We start from the raw sequence: 16,224 nt of genomic DNA on the forward strand, positions 1-16,224 counted from the left end.
GGAAATACAGAGAGCACTACAGAATGCAAACCTGTAACCTTGCTTCGAGAGCTTGGATGGTAAGAAAACCATTCTCTTGTAGTTCTTCCGTAGGAGGAAAATCCTCTTTACAATTGATGTTGCTCTAAAGAAAAGAAAACATTAGTCTATCGGCTGAAAGCAAGGTGCAGCTTACTGACATACAATTATAGAAGAACCTATTATGAGAAATTACAAAGCCACAAGGATCATAATGTGCAATCAAAAAAGTTTTTTTTATCTACCAAATAAAAGTAGAGGTTAATGGTAAATATTGCAAACACCAATTTATGAGAGGTTAATTAACAAGTGCTAGGCTCTTAATTAAGTGTCTTTGGTTAATCAGAAAATAAACAATGTAGCAAATGTTGCTATAAGTATCAACATGTAGCCTCTTCAGCAGCATTATTTTAATTTCCCCAAAGATCTTCTGTTATTGACTGTCACGTCAAGTCAGACAGTTATTTCAATTGATTCTTGTTTGTTATAACCTCACTATTAAAATCATAAGGCATTGTATTCAAATTTAAGGGGATTTGATAGCATATGTACAGCTTTACTTTGCACAAATATTTCTATTAATATCTTGAGCTTCTGTTAATGAAATTTCATTAGCATGTACTGAATGGGTAAGAAAAGGTAAACTGAACTTACTGCGTAGCTGACCTCTCCAAAATCTGTTATAATGAATGTACTTAAACTATCTGTATTAGATTCGTCCTTAAAAAGCAATAAAATTTGTTCAGTCCCAGTGCCAATAAAGTCATCTACCAGAACAGACTTCACTTCTTGCCATCTGGAAGCAACCTGCAGTAAAATGCAATATTAAAAATGTATACACCTTTTTCTAAGACATCTGTATTTGAGATTCAATTTTGTTGCAGTTTGCCTACAATTATCCACTTTTTAAAAAAGCACATAAGTGAGCAATTACTATATTTGCACAAGCGGGTACTTTAGTCAAGGGGTTGGACCACGGTACTGTGAGCTAAAGTCTCAAATTCTGTTTCTAGCTCTATCACCCTGGACAAATTAGTTATCTTCGGTGTCTCAATTTTCCCCATCTGTAAAGTGCATATAACTTCTTTAAAAGAAAAGTCCACTTTTCCAAATAACGTCTTTCAAATACTGCAGCTTTTGAGCGTTCATTCTTAAATACAATTTACAATAAGGATTTTCAGAATTTATTGAGACCCGTGATTTAGTCATGTGATTCCCACCAATATTAAGATAGTTGTAGAGCTAAATTCTGCACCATGTATGGAAAGCTAGCTTATTCATAGAACAGTTAAGGAGATGGTAACTTCAGGCATTTAGAGCCTACCATATTCCCTCTCAAAGCTCAAATTACAAACAAAAATATCAAATTAAATGTTTATGTCAATTAGGTTCATTAAATGCAAAGAACTGAACAAAAAGCGTATTTTGTGCTTTGAAGGCAAACTACGAATTTCCAAATAAAGCAAAATTAAACACAGCTTTGTCAGAATATCAAGAAAACACTAATAATTCACACTGCCTCATGAATGTAGCAAAACTAAAGCCAAAAAATGTCCATGGGCTTCACTTGCTGCATTTCTTTGTTGCCAAAATGTCAGGGAAAGTTAGTAAAATCCAAGCAGCAAATTTAAATTTGGAGTCAGTATCAATTCAGTTCAGTTCTCTAAAATGGATTATGTAAAAACATTCATAACACAGACTTATTATAAGGGCAATTCTTATTCTAAACAACTTTTGAAATAGGAAGAGAGACACTGGCCAAGTCTCATTTTTTTAAATTAAGCAACTGAATCATTTACTGGTTTTTTTAGAAAAATCACAAAGCCATACTAGGAAAGATGTACCCTACTGTACGTAGGTCATTTTAATGGAAGCAACATAAGGAGGAGCAGAGGTTTACACTAAGCTCTCTCTTGTGGGAACCTGACTTACAAATGTGGATGGGGAGAGGAAATAAAACCCTTAAAAACTTCCATTGTTTCTAGCTATATAAGACCACAATACCTGAAAGCTATCTTTCTGAACAGCACAGACATTTCCGGAAGCAAATGACACAACATACAGCATGCCATTTCTGCTTGTTGTCGCTACTTGTATTGAACAGGGCTCCTCATATGGAAGCTGGCAGATATCTTTAGGAAGACCATCTTGGAACCAAATCAACTGTTTTTTGTGGGTGATGGCAGCAGCTGATGTTCTGAATTGGCTTCTTGATATTGCAGTCCTGCGGACATGCACACAAGATATCACGCTGCTATAGGCATGAGGCAGAAAACAGGTGCCAGTTAATATTTTCTGATTTTCAATTGCATATACAACAAACTCACTGCCCCAGATGGCTCCATCTGATTTCGAAAGTGTTTGCCCATCTTTTTCTTCTGGCAAACAAGCAGTTCTTGTCCCTAATACTACAATGCCTTCATTCTCAATCTCATCCGCCCATTCAATGGAAGAAAACGGAACAGAAGCACTTAGCACTGTGCAGGTTTTGGTAGAGATATAAACGAGTTTTTTAGCATGTCTCCATAATACTGTTGGACCATTAAGCAACCTTATATCATCTTTCAATTCATAGTCCAGTTTAAAATTTAAGCACTGTTCAAATTTGTTGGAGCTGTGAAGCAACAATAAAAAGTATTTGAAAACACTATTATTTTTTTTCTCTCTCATCAAAATACAGGGGAGATTAATTCCTGTTCTGAAGTCTGCTGTACAGCTGCAACAAACAATTTCAATATTCAAGCTCCCACCATACATACTAAACAGTCCTGAGGATTTTTGAACAAACAGCTTAGTGCCACTGTCGTATGCCATTCTGTTGACATGTAATCCTCTTGTTTTTTCAGCTGCACATTTTGTTTTTGACAGCTGAAAAATGAGGACTTCTCCATTGTGAGATAAGATTTTTTCTTGTTCATCTGATAGCATTTCCCTTTATGGTTATTCCACTACATGAATTCTGGATGTCTCTTCATTTTTCATTAGGACAATTTTTCTGTTGAACGAAATTTGTAATCCAACTGATCTTTTTCAATCTACAAAAGTAAAAAGAAATAAAACCTTTTCAGATTAATTGAATATAATTCATGAGGATTGCATATACACAAGGATACTAGTTACAAGCCAATCATATGGTCCCTACTGTAAAGTTCTGAAGTTAGTGTGATGTTTGCCACAGTTAGCAATGCAGGACTGGAATCCAACTTAAAAACTTTTAAATCAAATATAGACAATCAGTAACAATTTGTGGTAGAGATCTAATATTTTTACTCTTAATATGACAAAATATCTGTTAGTTAGTTTTTGACGTTGTTTACCAAAAGTATTAATTTACTGGTTTCCAACAATTCTACAACATAAAATAATTTATTTCATTTAAGCTATTTGATAACAAAATTATTTTAAGTTATTTCACACATATGGAATCATGAAAATTCAAGAAGGTAGCTCTTAGGCAGGGGTGGGCAAATTTGCCCACCCCTGCCTAAGAGCTACCTTCTTGAATTTTGCCCCGAGGGCCACATCGGGGTTCCAAAAATGTATGGAGGACTGGGCAGGGAAAGCTGTGCCTCCCCAAACAGCCTGGCCCCCGCCCTCTACCTGCACCCTCACACTTCCTGCCCCCTGACCACCCCCCCAGGACCCCAGCCCCATCCAACCCCCCCGCTCCTTGTCCCGACTGCCCAAACCCCTATTCACACCCCCCACCCCCTGAGACTCCCACAACTATCCAACCGTCCCTGTTCCCCGTCCCCAGAACCTCCGCCCCATCCAACCACCCCCTGACTGCACCCCCGGGATCCCTTGCCCCTTACCCAACCCTTCCCCTCCCCCCCCCCCCCCCCCAGCTCCCTTACCATGCTGGAGCCAGCTATGCCACTGCGCTGCCCGGCAGGAGCTTGCCGCCCGGTGGAATCAGCCACGCTGCCGCACTGCCTGGCAGGAGCGGCAAGCCAGAGCGCTGGCAGCGTGGCGGCAGGAGAGGAGGGACAGCAGGGGAGGGGCCGAGGGCTAGCGTCCCTGGCCGGGAGCTCAGGGGCCGGGCAGGACAGTCCTGCGGGCTGGATGTGGCCCGTAGGTCGTAGTATGCCCACCTCTGCTCTAACAGGAAATTGCAACTCCAAGAACTCCCAAACTATTTACTCAGGCATAATTCTATTTACATTTAAAGAATTTATTCTTGAGCACAGTTACACAAAAAGGTCTTTTTACAAGACTTTATTTTCAGAATAAGAATACAACTATCATGGTTGCCTGGAAAACCTTTTATAGACAAAATGTAAAGAACGGAGGCAACCTAAGCCAAGTGACAGGTCACAATTTATATCCCAACTACATATTCTCAGCAAGCTCCTAAGAAGAACAAAGGTTAATTTCCATTAGCTGGTCCCATAAATCAACAGCAACTGAAAACAGCTTGATTTATATCTAGTTTATTTTTAGCAAGGAAACAAGCAGATGTTGGGAAAATAAATTTAATTCTTAGCTACATTTTAAAAAAAATCAATACTACACATTGTGTGAAATATATATTTTCAAATATGTAGCAACAATTTAAATAATACTGAATTACTTTCACACTAAGCCTTACTGTTCAACAAAATTGCTTTTCATGTAATATTTCTCATTTCAACTGATGCGGTTTGAAAGTTATTTTTTTCATCCCAATCTGGTCCAAATTAGTTAAGCCTTTCTGAGGGAAAAAAAACAATACATTTTCCCCATAAGTTCCATTTAGAAGTTTTGTTCTTGGATAACAACACACCCAAACCAAGACACTTCAAACTTGGCATATTAGTTTTACTGAAGCTTAAAAAGCAAACCAGGTTTAAGGAAAACTGATCAACAGTTTGAGACAGTTGGGAGCTTTTAAGTAGACAGTTGCATATATGTGCAAACTTTCTCCAGGTGTGCACCGAAAGAAGGGAGAACGATTCCACTCCTGTCCTCACTTCTCCACCTATTTCTTTTTTCTAGATGAGATTAGAAATACACAGAGTGGATAAAAAAAAAATCAATGATTTAAAAAATTTTTAAAAATTAATTGATTTTTTGATAAAATGCTTTTTGAGGAAAAAACCTATCTAAAGATAGTTTTAATTAAGATATCTTTGAGCTATAATGTATCTCACCATGGAATAGGGATTATAAATTCTAATTCTATAGTATGAGATAATATATTCATGTACTGTTTAAGAAAAGTTTTGTAAATGAGTTCCAATAGTTCATGGATTAGGGACCCAATTTTATGGGGTTCCAGGGGCTTCTGGATAGATTTAGATTAATCTTTCTATCTACCCAATGGGACTATGTGCTCAGTCTATAAGATAACATCAGAGATGCTTAGTTTTGCAGTTCTCAAACTGTGGATTTGTGTCTCCAGAGATAACATGCTTGTTAACAACAAAAATGTTTTAAAACAAAATAAAAATAAATAAATAAAATAGAGGTGAGAAATAGCAGACCTCAACCCCACTGTCCCTCTACAAATTTGTGTACACAGAGTCAATCCCTTACCTCTCTCTAAAAGTGCAAAGTTTCAAAAAGTTCAATGAACAGAAGATTGTTGGGGGTGGAATAGATCTGGACAAGGAGAAGTCTGGAGATAAATGTGAGAAGGGAGGGATAGGCAGTAGAAACAAAAGTGAAACTGTTTGAGCAGCATATTCCAGAAGCCTTGAGGTCTTTCTGAGTGCAGCCTTCACTGATTTGAGATCTACCATACCATTCTCTCACTAGAAGAGAAAACCTATAATGGCAGCAGGCCGTAAAAGAGACCCAGTTTGTGAATCATAGAATCGAATCATAGAATATCAGGGTTGGAAGGGACCTCAGGAGGTTATCTAGTCCACCCCCCTGCTCAAAGCAGGATCAATCCCCAATTTTTGCCCCAGATCCCTAAATGGCCCCCTCAAGGATAGAACTCACAACCCTGGGTTTAGCAGGCCAATGCTCAAACCACTGAGCTATATCCGCAATGATCCTGTTGTATGTGCTTGTGTGGTAACAGAAGAAGGGAATGTCTTCCTTATAGAAACAACTGATACATCAGGAAATGCACACAGCAGAATATTTACAAGTAGTAGTAGTAAAAGCTATAACAAACTGTGAAAAAAAATTCAAAAGTCTAGTACACACCTTGGTCACAGACAATGCTGCAAATGTATCCAAGATGAGAAGAAATTTAGAGGAGAGTCCCAAGCTAACAACATACAGCTGCAGTGCTCATTTGATGCACCTCCTAGCCAAAGACTTCAGTGTTCCAGAAATAAAGGCTAACCTTGTTGATATTGCAAAATACTTCCGTAACAGCCACTTTGCAGCAGCTGCTCTGAAAAAAGTGGGAGGAAGCAAGCTAACTCTCCCACAAGACATGCGATGGAACTCAGTAGTGGACTGTTTTGAGCACTATATCAAGAACTGACCTAATCTGATGACAGTTTATGAAAAAAATCGTGAAAAAATAGATATCACTGTCACAGCCAAAGTTCTCAACATTGGGTTTAAGAAAAATGTGAACACATGCTGAGAACCCTGAAGCCTATTTCTGTAGCCTTGAACAAAATGCAAGGAAATAGCTGTTTTATTGCGGACACTGTTGAAATTTGGAAAGAACTAAGTGAGATCTTAAAAAGAGAAATATGCAATGACAGAGTTAAATTACAAGCATTAAAAAAATGAATGATACAAGCACTATCTCCAGCTTATTTTCTTGCAAATATTCTCAGTACCAGGGTCAAAACTTCACAGCTGAAGAGGAGTTGGCTATGATGTGGACATCCAGCAATCATCCCTCCATAATACCAACTATAACAAACTTCAGAGCTAAGCGTGAACCATTCAAGAAATATGCGCTTGCTGATGGTGGTTTAAAGAAAGTCACACCAGTGAACTGGTGGAAGTCACTTAAGCACTTGGATTCAGAGACTGTTGAAGTGCTAATCTCACTTTTAACAGCAGTAGCTTCTTCTGCCGGTGTAGAAAGAATATTTTCTTCCTTTGGACTAATTCATTCCAAATTGAGAAATTGTTTGGGACCTGAAAAAGCAGGAAAGCTTGTTTTTCTCTTCCAGATTATGAACAAACAGGAAAATGAAGGTGAAGACGACTGAGTTAACTGAAGAAGCCAATACAGGTATTTTAAATTTTTCATGTTGACCTGGCTGACATAGTTGATTTAATTTTTTTTTAATATTTAACTATTTTAGTAAAAACAATTTTAACAAAAACAAACCTGATTTTAAAAAACTTGAACGTTTAACTCAATTCAAAAATTCATATGCTTGTTTTGTTAAAATATTATATATGTTTGCTGATGAAGAAAAAAAATCCAGAATACATAATGCTGTTGTTTTAGTTAAATAAAACAATTTAAAAACAATTTAAAATGTCTGTCTGGTGATTTTCTCCTCCTAATACAGCATGACAAGAAAAACCTCCAAATATTAATGATTAACCTGTTTAATTGGAGATATTTATGAAGTCATTGGGAGGTGAACTATATGCTTCAATTACCTTTGGTAAATGAAATAACCAATCATTTTCTGATATAGCTGTTTTCAAAAGAAATCACTTTAAAAATGTATAGTGCTTACCTTCTAAAAATGAAACCTACATCTATCTCTCAGTTGTGAAGATTACGTATTAAGGTTATAACAACCAACAAGAATGCACTTTCATGTAGAAATCCATGATTAAATCGAGTCTTCCTGACTAGTGATTTAAATCATTATTTAGATCAATTTGATTTAAATTAAATCCACCCTGGAAATACAACATGTCTACAAGTTACCTTTCACAAACTGCACAATAAAATAATAATAATAATAATAACAATAAAAAGAAAGATAATAGATAAAGAAATGGATTGAAATTTGTTGTAAAACATTTATAGTAAAAATGTAGTTTGAAGTTTTCGCGGATATATTTTTTTTCATTAACAGTCCCACAAAAACAAAAGTGACCACATTCAATTTATAAAAGACCATGTTACAAGTAATTTGCTACCCTGCATTAGTACATGTACTAGTAACTTGTATAAGTTATACCCAACCAATGAACACAAGTTAACGTTACCACAGGAATGAGCAAGTCATTTAACCACTCAGTAAATCAGTTCCCCATCTGGAATAGTAAAACAGGAATAGTAGTAATTCCCTACTTCACATCAGTGTTGTGAAGATAAATACATTAATGATTGTGACAGTCAGATATAATAGTAATAGAAACCATTTAAATACCCAAGATTTATAAATAGTCTGCAAAAGTGAGGTTCCTAATTTATATAGATTCTTATAACATCCTCATCACTGTATTATGTGTGTGCCATTTCCTATTTTTCAAATTCAGTTTATCTAAAGACCCAGAACTTGCAACTAATTCACATGGGGGGACCCATGTGCTGAAATGGTACCTGTCTGTGCAGAGCAAGTTGCAAGATAAGCCTTAAGGTTGTGTCAAAATAGGTTTTTCCAAGTAACAAACTTTGCAGAAATAGTATTTTCATTTAAAAAGCAAGTTCACACCTCTGATAAAATTCCTACCTAGGAATGATCCAAAAGGAAGGGAACTATTGTTCTAGCCATCCAGTGAGGAATCCCCCCATTACCCTACTTACAAAAATGAGTGTTCTAAACTACATGCAAAATTCGCTGCCGCATATTACAGCATATTCGCATTAAAGCTACAATACTAGTTACTAGTCTTCTGCTCTGTTTAGTAAAGTGCTTTTTACAGTAGCAGAGATTCATTGAGCAGATAGGATTTGTTCTAGCACCAAAATCTGGAGATAGTTCAAGGTTTTCCATTTATGGCATTGTTTTGTCATGAATTCCAACAGCTCTCCTATTCAGTCATACTTTTTGATCAAGATGTAAGATATCAATAAGCTACTTATAACAAAAAGAAAAGGAGTACTTGTGGCACCTTAGAGACTAATCAATTTATTTGAGCATAAGCTTTCGTGAGCTACAGCTCACTTCATCGCTCATGAAAGCTTATGCTCAAATAAATTAGATAGTCTCTAAGGTGCCACAAGTACTCCTTTTCTTTTTGTGAATACAGACTAACACGGCTGTTACTCTGAAACATGTATTAAGGATGTCTAATTCACAAAAGAGAAAAACTTTACTAACTTGTACACTTTATATTGAAAAGTAGCTCTCTGCATACCAAACCAGTCTTCAATTCACCAAGCTGAACCTGATGAAATATAGCTGCAGCCTGCATACAGGAATTACCAATTGAGTGGTTGCCACTGGATGTTGCAACTGGCACCATCAATGTGGAGAGAAATGCAAGCTGCAAGTGACTTACCAGGTGATGTGTATATTTTACAACTCTGAATGTGGGCAGAATACCTAGAGTCTCTATTCAGTCTGATAGTTCAGCTATCAACTAGATCAGTGGTTCTCAAACTTTTTTTTACTGGTGGCCCCTTTCACATAGTAAGCCTCTGAGTGCGATGCCCCTTATAAATTAAAAACACTCTTTTACATATTTAACACCATTATAAATGCTGCAGCCAGAGCCGGGTTGGGGTGGAGGCTAACAGCTCGTGACCCCCCCCATGTAATAACCTGGCGACCCCTTGAGGGGTCCCGACCCCCAGTCTGAGAACCCCTGAACTAGGTAAACGCTTGTAAGCCAGGAGAGCCCGACTCCCCAGCTAGAGAAGAGCGGGCAGGCACCTTCCCCAATCTGCCCCCTCCCAACGCACTTCCATGAAGTCCTTCCCTGAGATCCGTATTAATTAAACGCCAAAAGTAAAACTCAGCCCAACCCTCAGCCTCAGGGGTCGCTGCCCGCTTAGGGGGTCCCCCCTCAAGGCGGCGCAGCCCACACCTGAAGTCATCGCTCTTGACATCGCCAATCCCGCACGCCCAGGTCGGGGCACCAGCCGCCTGCCCCAGAGGGGCGGCCCAGTGCGTGCCCCCGGGGCGGGGGCTGTTACGGGCAAGCCCCGCCGGGCGGGGCGCGGATGGCGCTGAAGGGCCGGGGGCGGCCGCGGCGCGCGGTACCCTTCCCAGGCAGCGGCGCCGGGGCCGTTACCACAGGCACGAACCTCCAGTCCCCGCAGCTTCGCTAACCGCGCCCCGGCCCCGCCGCGCTGGCGCTCAAGGGCAAAGGGCCGCAGACCGCGCGCCTGGTCGACGGGGGGGCGGGGGGTAGCGCTCGGGGCCCCCCTCCTCTCGCCCCCAGCCCACGCGACCTTACCTGTCCCGCGCGTGCGCGGACAGCGCCCCGCCCCGCGGCTCCCGGCCGGCCCGCCACGCAAAGCATTGTGGGAGAGGAAACTCTCCCGGCAAGGCCGGAGCCGGGGAAGGGAGGAGAGAGGCAAGACACGACGGGCAGGCGCTGGGCGGGGCTTTGGGAGGCGCGGGGCGGGGCTCGCTCCCGGGCGGGCGTAATTGGGGCGGACGGCGGCGAGCTGATTGATTTGTTGGGGGCAGTTCCGGGAAGCGCGCGGCGTCAGTCGGCGCTCCCTTGTCCCCCCCCTCCCCGTCACGCGCTTCTCCTCCGTCCCCGCCCCGCCCTGCTGCCTTGTCACCTGCTGGTGCGGGGTCCGCAGAGCCTCCGCGGGACCATGGCCGGCGTGAGTAGTTGCGCGAGAGCGAGGCGGTTGGTGATTTCTCCCCCACCCCGAGAGCCGTGTCTCTGCCCCTCCCCCCTGCTGCGGAGCCCGGGGAGTGGGGAACGAGGGGGTCCAAACTTGCGGGGGGGGTGCGACACGAAGGACTGGGGAGGGGGACGACTGGGGGGTCGGGGAGAGTGGCGGGGGAGGGGGACCATTGGAGGGCATGTGGGTTGGAGGACACAAAGGAGTGGGGCGGGGGGCACTAGCGGAGAGGGGGATACCTGGGAAAGGGGTGCGTGGAGGGGGGGTCTCATACAGGGTTTATCCTCTTGTGTCTCAGCAGCAGGACAAGGCTGCCTTAATTAGCGAAACCAGACGGCGCTTTGAGACTGAATATCTGCAAGGTTGGTACCACGGTGGTGGTGATGTCCATCCGTTTTAGGGTTTCATGTGCTGTCCATCCCCAGGTGCAATGCTGGGGGAGTGTTAGGACAAGTGTTTCTTCGCACAGATTGCACATCACACGGTTTGCTCAACCCTTAGTTATTTTGTAATTCTTGTGTCATTTTGCCATTCTCTTTTCCCCATGCACCCAAGTGAATTGATGTCTTGCCCTTCTTCAGGTGAGTTGACATGCGGAGCCCTTCATTTCTAGATCATGGGGTCTAACACATATCCATGCCGTACACACATGGTAGTTTCTGTGAAATGAGTTGCTGCTGTTTGTTCCATTTTCTACTACTCAGGTGATTGCATCATAAATCATCACTGTAATTAGTTCGCTTCTAGTTGGCAGTGTTAGAGAGGAGGCCAAGGATAAAATGGGCATAGTGCTGATTCACTTTGATTCCTATTATTATTTTTTATATTACACTAGGAGCTAAAAGCCCTAGTCATGAACCAAGCCCCATTGTGCTATGCACTGTATAAAAAGACAGTCCCTGCCCCAAAGAGCTTGCACTGTTAGTATAAGACCAGAGACAATAGATGACCTGAAAGAGGTCTCTTTGTGTTGATTTCCCCATGTCTACGCTGGGGAAATACATAGGGTGACAGCACCTTAATTAACACAACGTCAAACAACTTCATTTAGTATTTAGCATTGTGGTATTATAAAACTTGTTAGTTGTTTTCTAACACAGCCAGTGTAAAAGTACTCTAACACAGTGCTTCTCAACCGATTTACCATTGTGGGCTTCGTATGCAGCTCTCTATGTGTTATGTGGGCCCGCACATCCACACAAAATATATGCTACCTGTATGTCCCTGAGGATGCCACATGGATCTCAGCTGTGTGCTGATTGGGCCACAAGCAGCCTGTGGGTTGAGAACCACTGCTTTAACATGATCTCAAACATGCCCCATGATTTGGGGCATTCAGTGTAGATAATATCTCTCCCCTTTCTTCTTAGGAATTTTAATGTAAATTCATGAATATAAGAACCCCGCAGCATAAGAACTATGATACTGTGTCAGACCAGTGGTCTGTCTAGTCCAGTATCCTGTCTCCAACAATGGCTAGAACCAGAGCTACAGGGGGTGTGTACAGAATAGGGCAGTTGGAATGGTCCGCCTGTTTTCCCCTTCCCACTCCCCCCTGGCTTCTGGTAGAGGTTTAGGTTGTCCCGAGCTTGGGGTTGCATTCCCAACCATCGTAGCTAGTAGCCATTGATGAATCTATCCTCCATGAAATTATTTAGTTTAGTTTTTTTTTTTAACCTAGTTATACTTTTGACCATCACAACATTCCATAGCACTGAGTTCTAGAAGTTAATTTTGCAAAAAAGTACTTCCTCTTGTTTGTATTAAACCTGATGCCTATTAATTTCACTGGGTGGCAGCTGGTTTTTGTTTTGTGGGAAAGAGTAAATAATATTTCTCTGTTCACTTTTTCTACACCATTCCTGATTTTGTAGACATTTTATCATATCCTTTTTAGTTGTGTCTTCTCTAAGGTGAACAGCGCTAATCTTTTTAGTCTTGCCTTTTATGGAATCTGTTCCATACTCTTCATCTTTGTTGCCCTTCTTGGAACCTGTTCTGGTTACGTTCTATACTTTCTGAGATAGGGCAGCCAGAAGTATTCAAGGTGTCGGTACACCATGGATTTATATAGTGGCATTATGCTATTTTCAGTGTTCTTTACTATCCCTTCACTAATAGTTGTTAACATTCTGTTGGCCTTTTTGACTGCTGTTGCACATTGAGCTGAAGTTTTCAGAGAACTACCTACAAGTGATTCCAGTATCTCTTCCGTATATATGTGGAATTAATTGTGTTAGTTGTACACCCTGGACTCTTAATATAGTCCTCAAACCTGCAAATGCACATGTGCTTTAACTTTACACCCATGAGTAGTCCTATTGAAGTTAAACGTGAATAAGTGTTTGTGGGGTTTGGGCTATAATAAGAATTCTTGTGACTTGATAGTGAGCGCTTATTGTGCTTTCTGTGCAGTTCTGTTTTAAAAAACAAAACAAAAACCTTGAATGCTGCATAATTGGACTCAAATTTAAATTTGGGGCACATTAATCTTGATTTTTTTTTTTTTTGTTACAGTAGAACAGACAGGGACAGCTATGGTTAAGTTTGTATAATGGCCAGCATTCAAACTCCCTGTTTTCAGTAAATATGAAAGATTGTAACTTTCATCTTTTGGGGCTACAATATTTTAGGCTTTGCCTGAAGGTGAATTTTTCTTTACTAGTTTGGGAAGGTGGGAGAGAGGGTGCTGTCATTGAGCTCAGTGAGTTTTGAGTTCGGGGGACTGGAGGGTGGATATACTTTTCCCACTGTAAAAAGGAAATTGCCACTTTAACAGTCCTTTAACAAGCAGCTACAGTTCTTGTAATGAAAAATTGGACTTTGTCATGAAAATATTCCTGATTAAAGAGCAGAACTTCTGAATTTCTAATGTTATCTTTTCAGCCAACAGCTCTCACTAATAGATTATATTTTATTTGGTAAAACCTGTGTATATGTACCTTCAGTATATTTTTCTCCACACAACTGTTTTAACTAGGCACCTGTGCATAGTCAACCTTCCTTAGCTACAAGTTTTGTGAATTTGTTTAAAAAACAAAACCAAACACGTGACGTAGAATGTACTGTATGAGCACAGCATGCAATATTTACAGGTTTCAGAGTAACAGCCGTGTTAGTCTGTATCCGCAAAAAGAACAGGAGTACTTGTGGCACCTTACAGACTAACACATTTATTAGAGCATAAGCTCATATTTACAAAGGTTTCTAGCTCACTCAAACCAAAACCAAATTTCATCATAACACCTCTCTTCCTTTCTAGGTTTCAGTCCTCTCTCTTTTTAGCTGTGGAGCTGTTTAAAAATAAATAAACATCATTGTCACTTTAATAGGAAAAGTTTTTGTCCCACTCATCTCGTATTCAGAAATGTCTTTGCCTTTCTCTGGTCAAAGAGAAATTATACACTGCTTGAGTGCTGATAGAATTATTAAAATGTATACCGTGGAGCAGAGAACTTACCGTACCATATGAAATCTCTCTACATAAGTAAAGATGACCTTGACAATTCCATAACAGAACTGTGAGACATTGGGGTTCATTTTTGGATTATAAAGCCTCTTGAATATGGTCCTTTTCAGACCGGAAACAATTCCTTCCCCCATATTAGTATCAGGGAAGGAGGATTACTCTTTATCAGTGTGATTTTTATCATGAGACCATAGCCATGTAAGGATGGTCTTGGGTGGTTATCTAATGCTGCTTGGTTCTTACACAATCTCTGTTGAGAAGTAGTATCTTCTTGGAATAGGGAGCAGCCTCCCTGATCATAGCTAGATAAGTCTGTGGAATTTCCATTGGCTATTAGCCACAAAAGCTGTGTTGGGCTGACTAAAACCCTTAAAGAAGAAGCTTATACCATTGCTACTGGAATACAAACAGTTGTTAAAACTTCTTGGAATTCCTATAGAAATATCTTTTCCATAAATGCTTTTTCTGATCATGTTCCAGAGATTTTTTTCTTTAGTTCTATTTTTTTCATGAAAGTAGGATTATGATTTCTTCAGTTAACTTGCCTCGAGGTTGTAATTCTTTGTTTGTGGCATCATGATCCTTCACACAGTAATCAATTGCAGTGCGAAAAAATGAGGATTTTGGCTTCAGTGGGGAACAATCAGCAGAACCAGACAAGCTGTTAAGAATATAGTACATGTTATACTTAATTTTCCTCTTCCCCTTATCTGAGAAAATGTGAGGAACTCTGAGTCAGATACACCTTTGAACACCTGAAACAAAAATGGACTGCTCTGTTGTAAAGGAAGAAAACACTGCTTGATATCCAGTTCTGTTAACCTGTCTTAAATTTGGGCCCCAGCACTGAAGGAGATAGCTTGAGAGATGTGGGCTGCTGCTGTGTTCAGAGAGTCCACTAAACTTGCTTGGAGTATTATATTTGAGTATGAGAGAACTGCTGATTCCACTGTTTTGCCTCTTTATTTAATTACACAAGGAAGTCAGTGTCTGTGATTATACTGGGGAGAGTTTTTTGCCCCATAACAGAAAGGTACCATACCATAATCCAGAATTCATGATCTCTGGGTTGCCTCAGCAGAGAAAGCATACTAAAACTGAGGTGTCAGTGTCACGATCACGTTTACTAATGTTGTAATGTGATGTTATATTGTTGTAGTGTTGTTTTTTTGTTGATACAAAAAGTTGGAGAGCCTTTGAAATATTCGTTTAGTGAAAACTCTTAAGCCTATTGGCTGCCATTCAAGCTTTTTTCACATTCCATAAAAAAAGGAGTAAATTAAAAATATATATTCCTTGTCTGCTTACCTTTAAAGAAATTTGAATATGAAATGTAACCTGTTTTAACTGGTACATCTAACTACAAAGACTAAGGCCAGGTCTATACTACCACTTACTTTGGTATAACTTACATGGCTCTTGGGTGTGAAAAAGGCCACCCCCCTGAGTGACACAAGTGACATCGACCTAAATGCCGATGTGGACAGTGCTATGTTGGTGGTATAGCTCCCACCGACACAGCTACCGCCTCTTGTGGAGGTGGATTCATTATGCTGATGGGAGAGCGCTCGCCCGTTGGCATAGAGCGTTGTCACCAGACGTGCTACCATGCACAGCTGCATCGGTGAAGCCACGCCCATGTAATACTTCTAGTGTAGACTAGCCCTTCATTGCATAGTTTTTGAACCATCTTAAATCTAAAGAATAATCAGACAGAGTATACTGCTGTGTTGATAATTTGCAGTGTAGGACTTAGGAATCAAATTCACCATTTGAGAAGTTTTTATAAGGCTGGTTCATCTATGTGGTTAAAGTAACCAGCTGTTTAATAACCAAATATAGTTTGAGAAACAATACAAAACTTAAGGCATATAAATATAGGATAATTTCACAGTCTAATTTCCCAAAAACTTACATGAGGGTACTTGCATGAGAGTGCCTCTTTGTCCATGTCCCTTGAAGCAATCTGGAAGGAAGATTAGGCAAACCTGAGGTATCTGATCTGGAAAACATATGTTTTCATGTTCACTATGATCTGAGTTTTTCTTACGACATTGATATATTTTTAAAAATGTATTTTCTATCTTCATTGTGTGAGTTAAAGGAAACAGCCTGTGCC

The 16,224-nt window shown here is 40.4% G+C and overlaps 2 protein-coding genes across 7 annotated transcripts in view; one reads left to right on the forward strand and one right to left on the reverse strand.

Annotated features, from left to right (window-relative positions):
• Positions 1–10,312, reverse strand: part of FANCB (FA complementation group B) — a 28,981-nt gene extending 18,669 nt beyond the window's left edge. Inside the window, exons 1-4 of one of the 3 annotated variants that reach the window (XM_074967200.1) lie at positions 10,234–10,312; positions 2,023–3,053; positions 673–825; positions 32–124 (exon numbers count right to left, since the gene is read on the reverse strand). In XM_074967200.1, coding sequence (XP_074823301.1) covers positions 32–124; positions 673–825; positions 2,023–2,946 — 1,170 coding nt within the window. In that variant the 5' untranslated portion in view covers positions 2,947–3,053; positions 10,234–10,312. Of the gene's footprint in view, positions 1–31; positions 125–672; positions 826–2,022; positions 3,403–10,081; positions 10,214–10,233 lie in introns of those variants that run through there. The other 2 variants (XM_074967184.1, XM_074967192.1) reach the window with 2 other exon arrangements.
• A 196-nt stretch (positions 10,313–10,508) lies between these two features.
• MOSPD2 (motile sperm domain containing 2) overlaps positions 10,509–16,224 on the forward strand; it is a 60,394-nt gene continuing 54,678 nt past the window's right edge. Inside the window, exons 1-2 of one of the 4 annotated variants that reach the window (XM_074967213.1) lie at positions 10,509–10,612; positions 10,935–10,998. In XM_074967213.1, coding sequence (XP_074823314.1) covers positions 10,604–10,612; positions 10,935–10,998 — 73 coding nt within the window. In that variant the 5' untranslated portion in view covers positions 10,509–10,603. Of the gene's footprint in view, positions 10,613–10,934; positions 10,999–11,201; positions 11,218–16,224 lie in introns of those variants that run through there. The other 3 variants (XM_074967221.1, XM_074967236.1, XM_074967229.1) reach the window with 3 other exon arrangements.

This window comes from Natator depressus, chromosome 1 (genome assembly GCF_965152275.1).
Source record: "Natator depressus isolate rNatDep1 chromosome 1, rNatDep2.hap1, whole genome shotgun sequence".
In the NCBI taxonomy this organism is placed as follows: Eukaryota; Metazoa; Chordata; order Testudines; family Cheloniidae; genus Natator; species Natator depressus.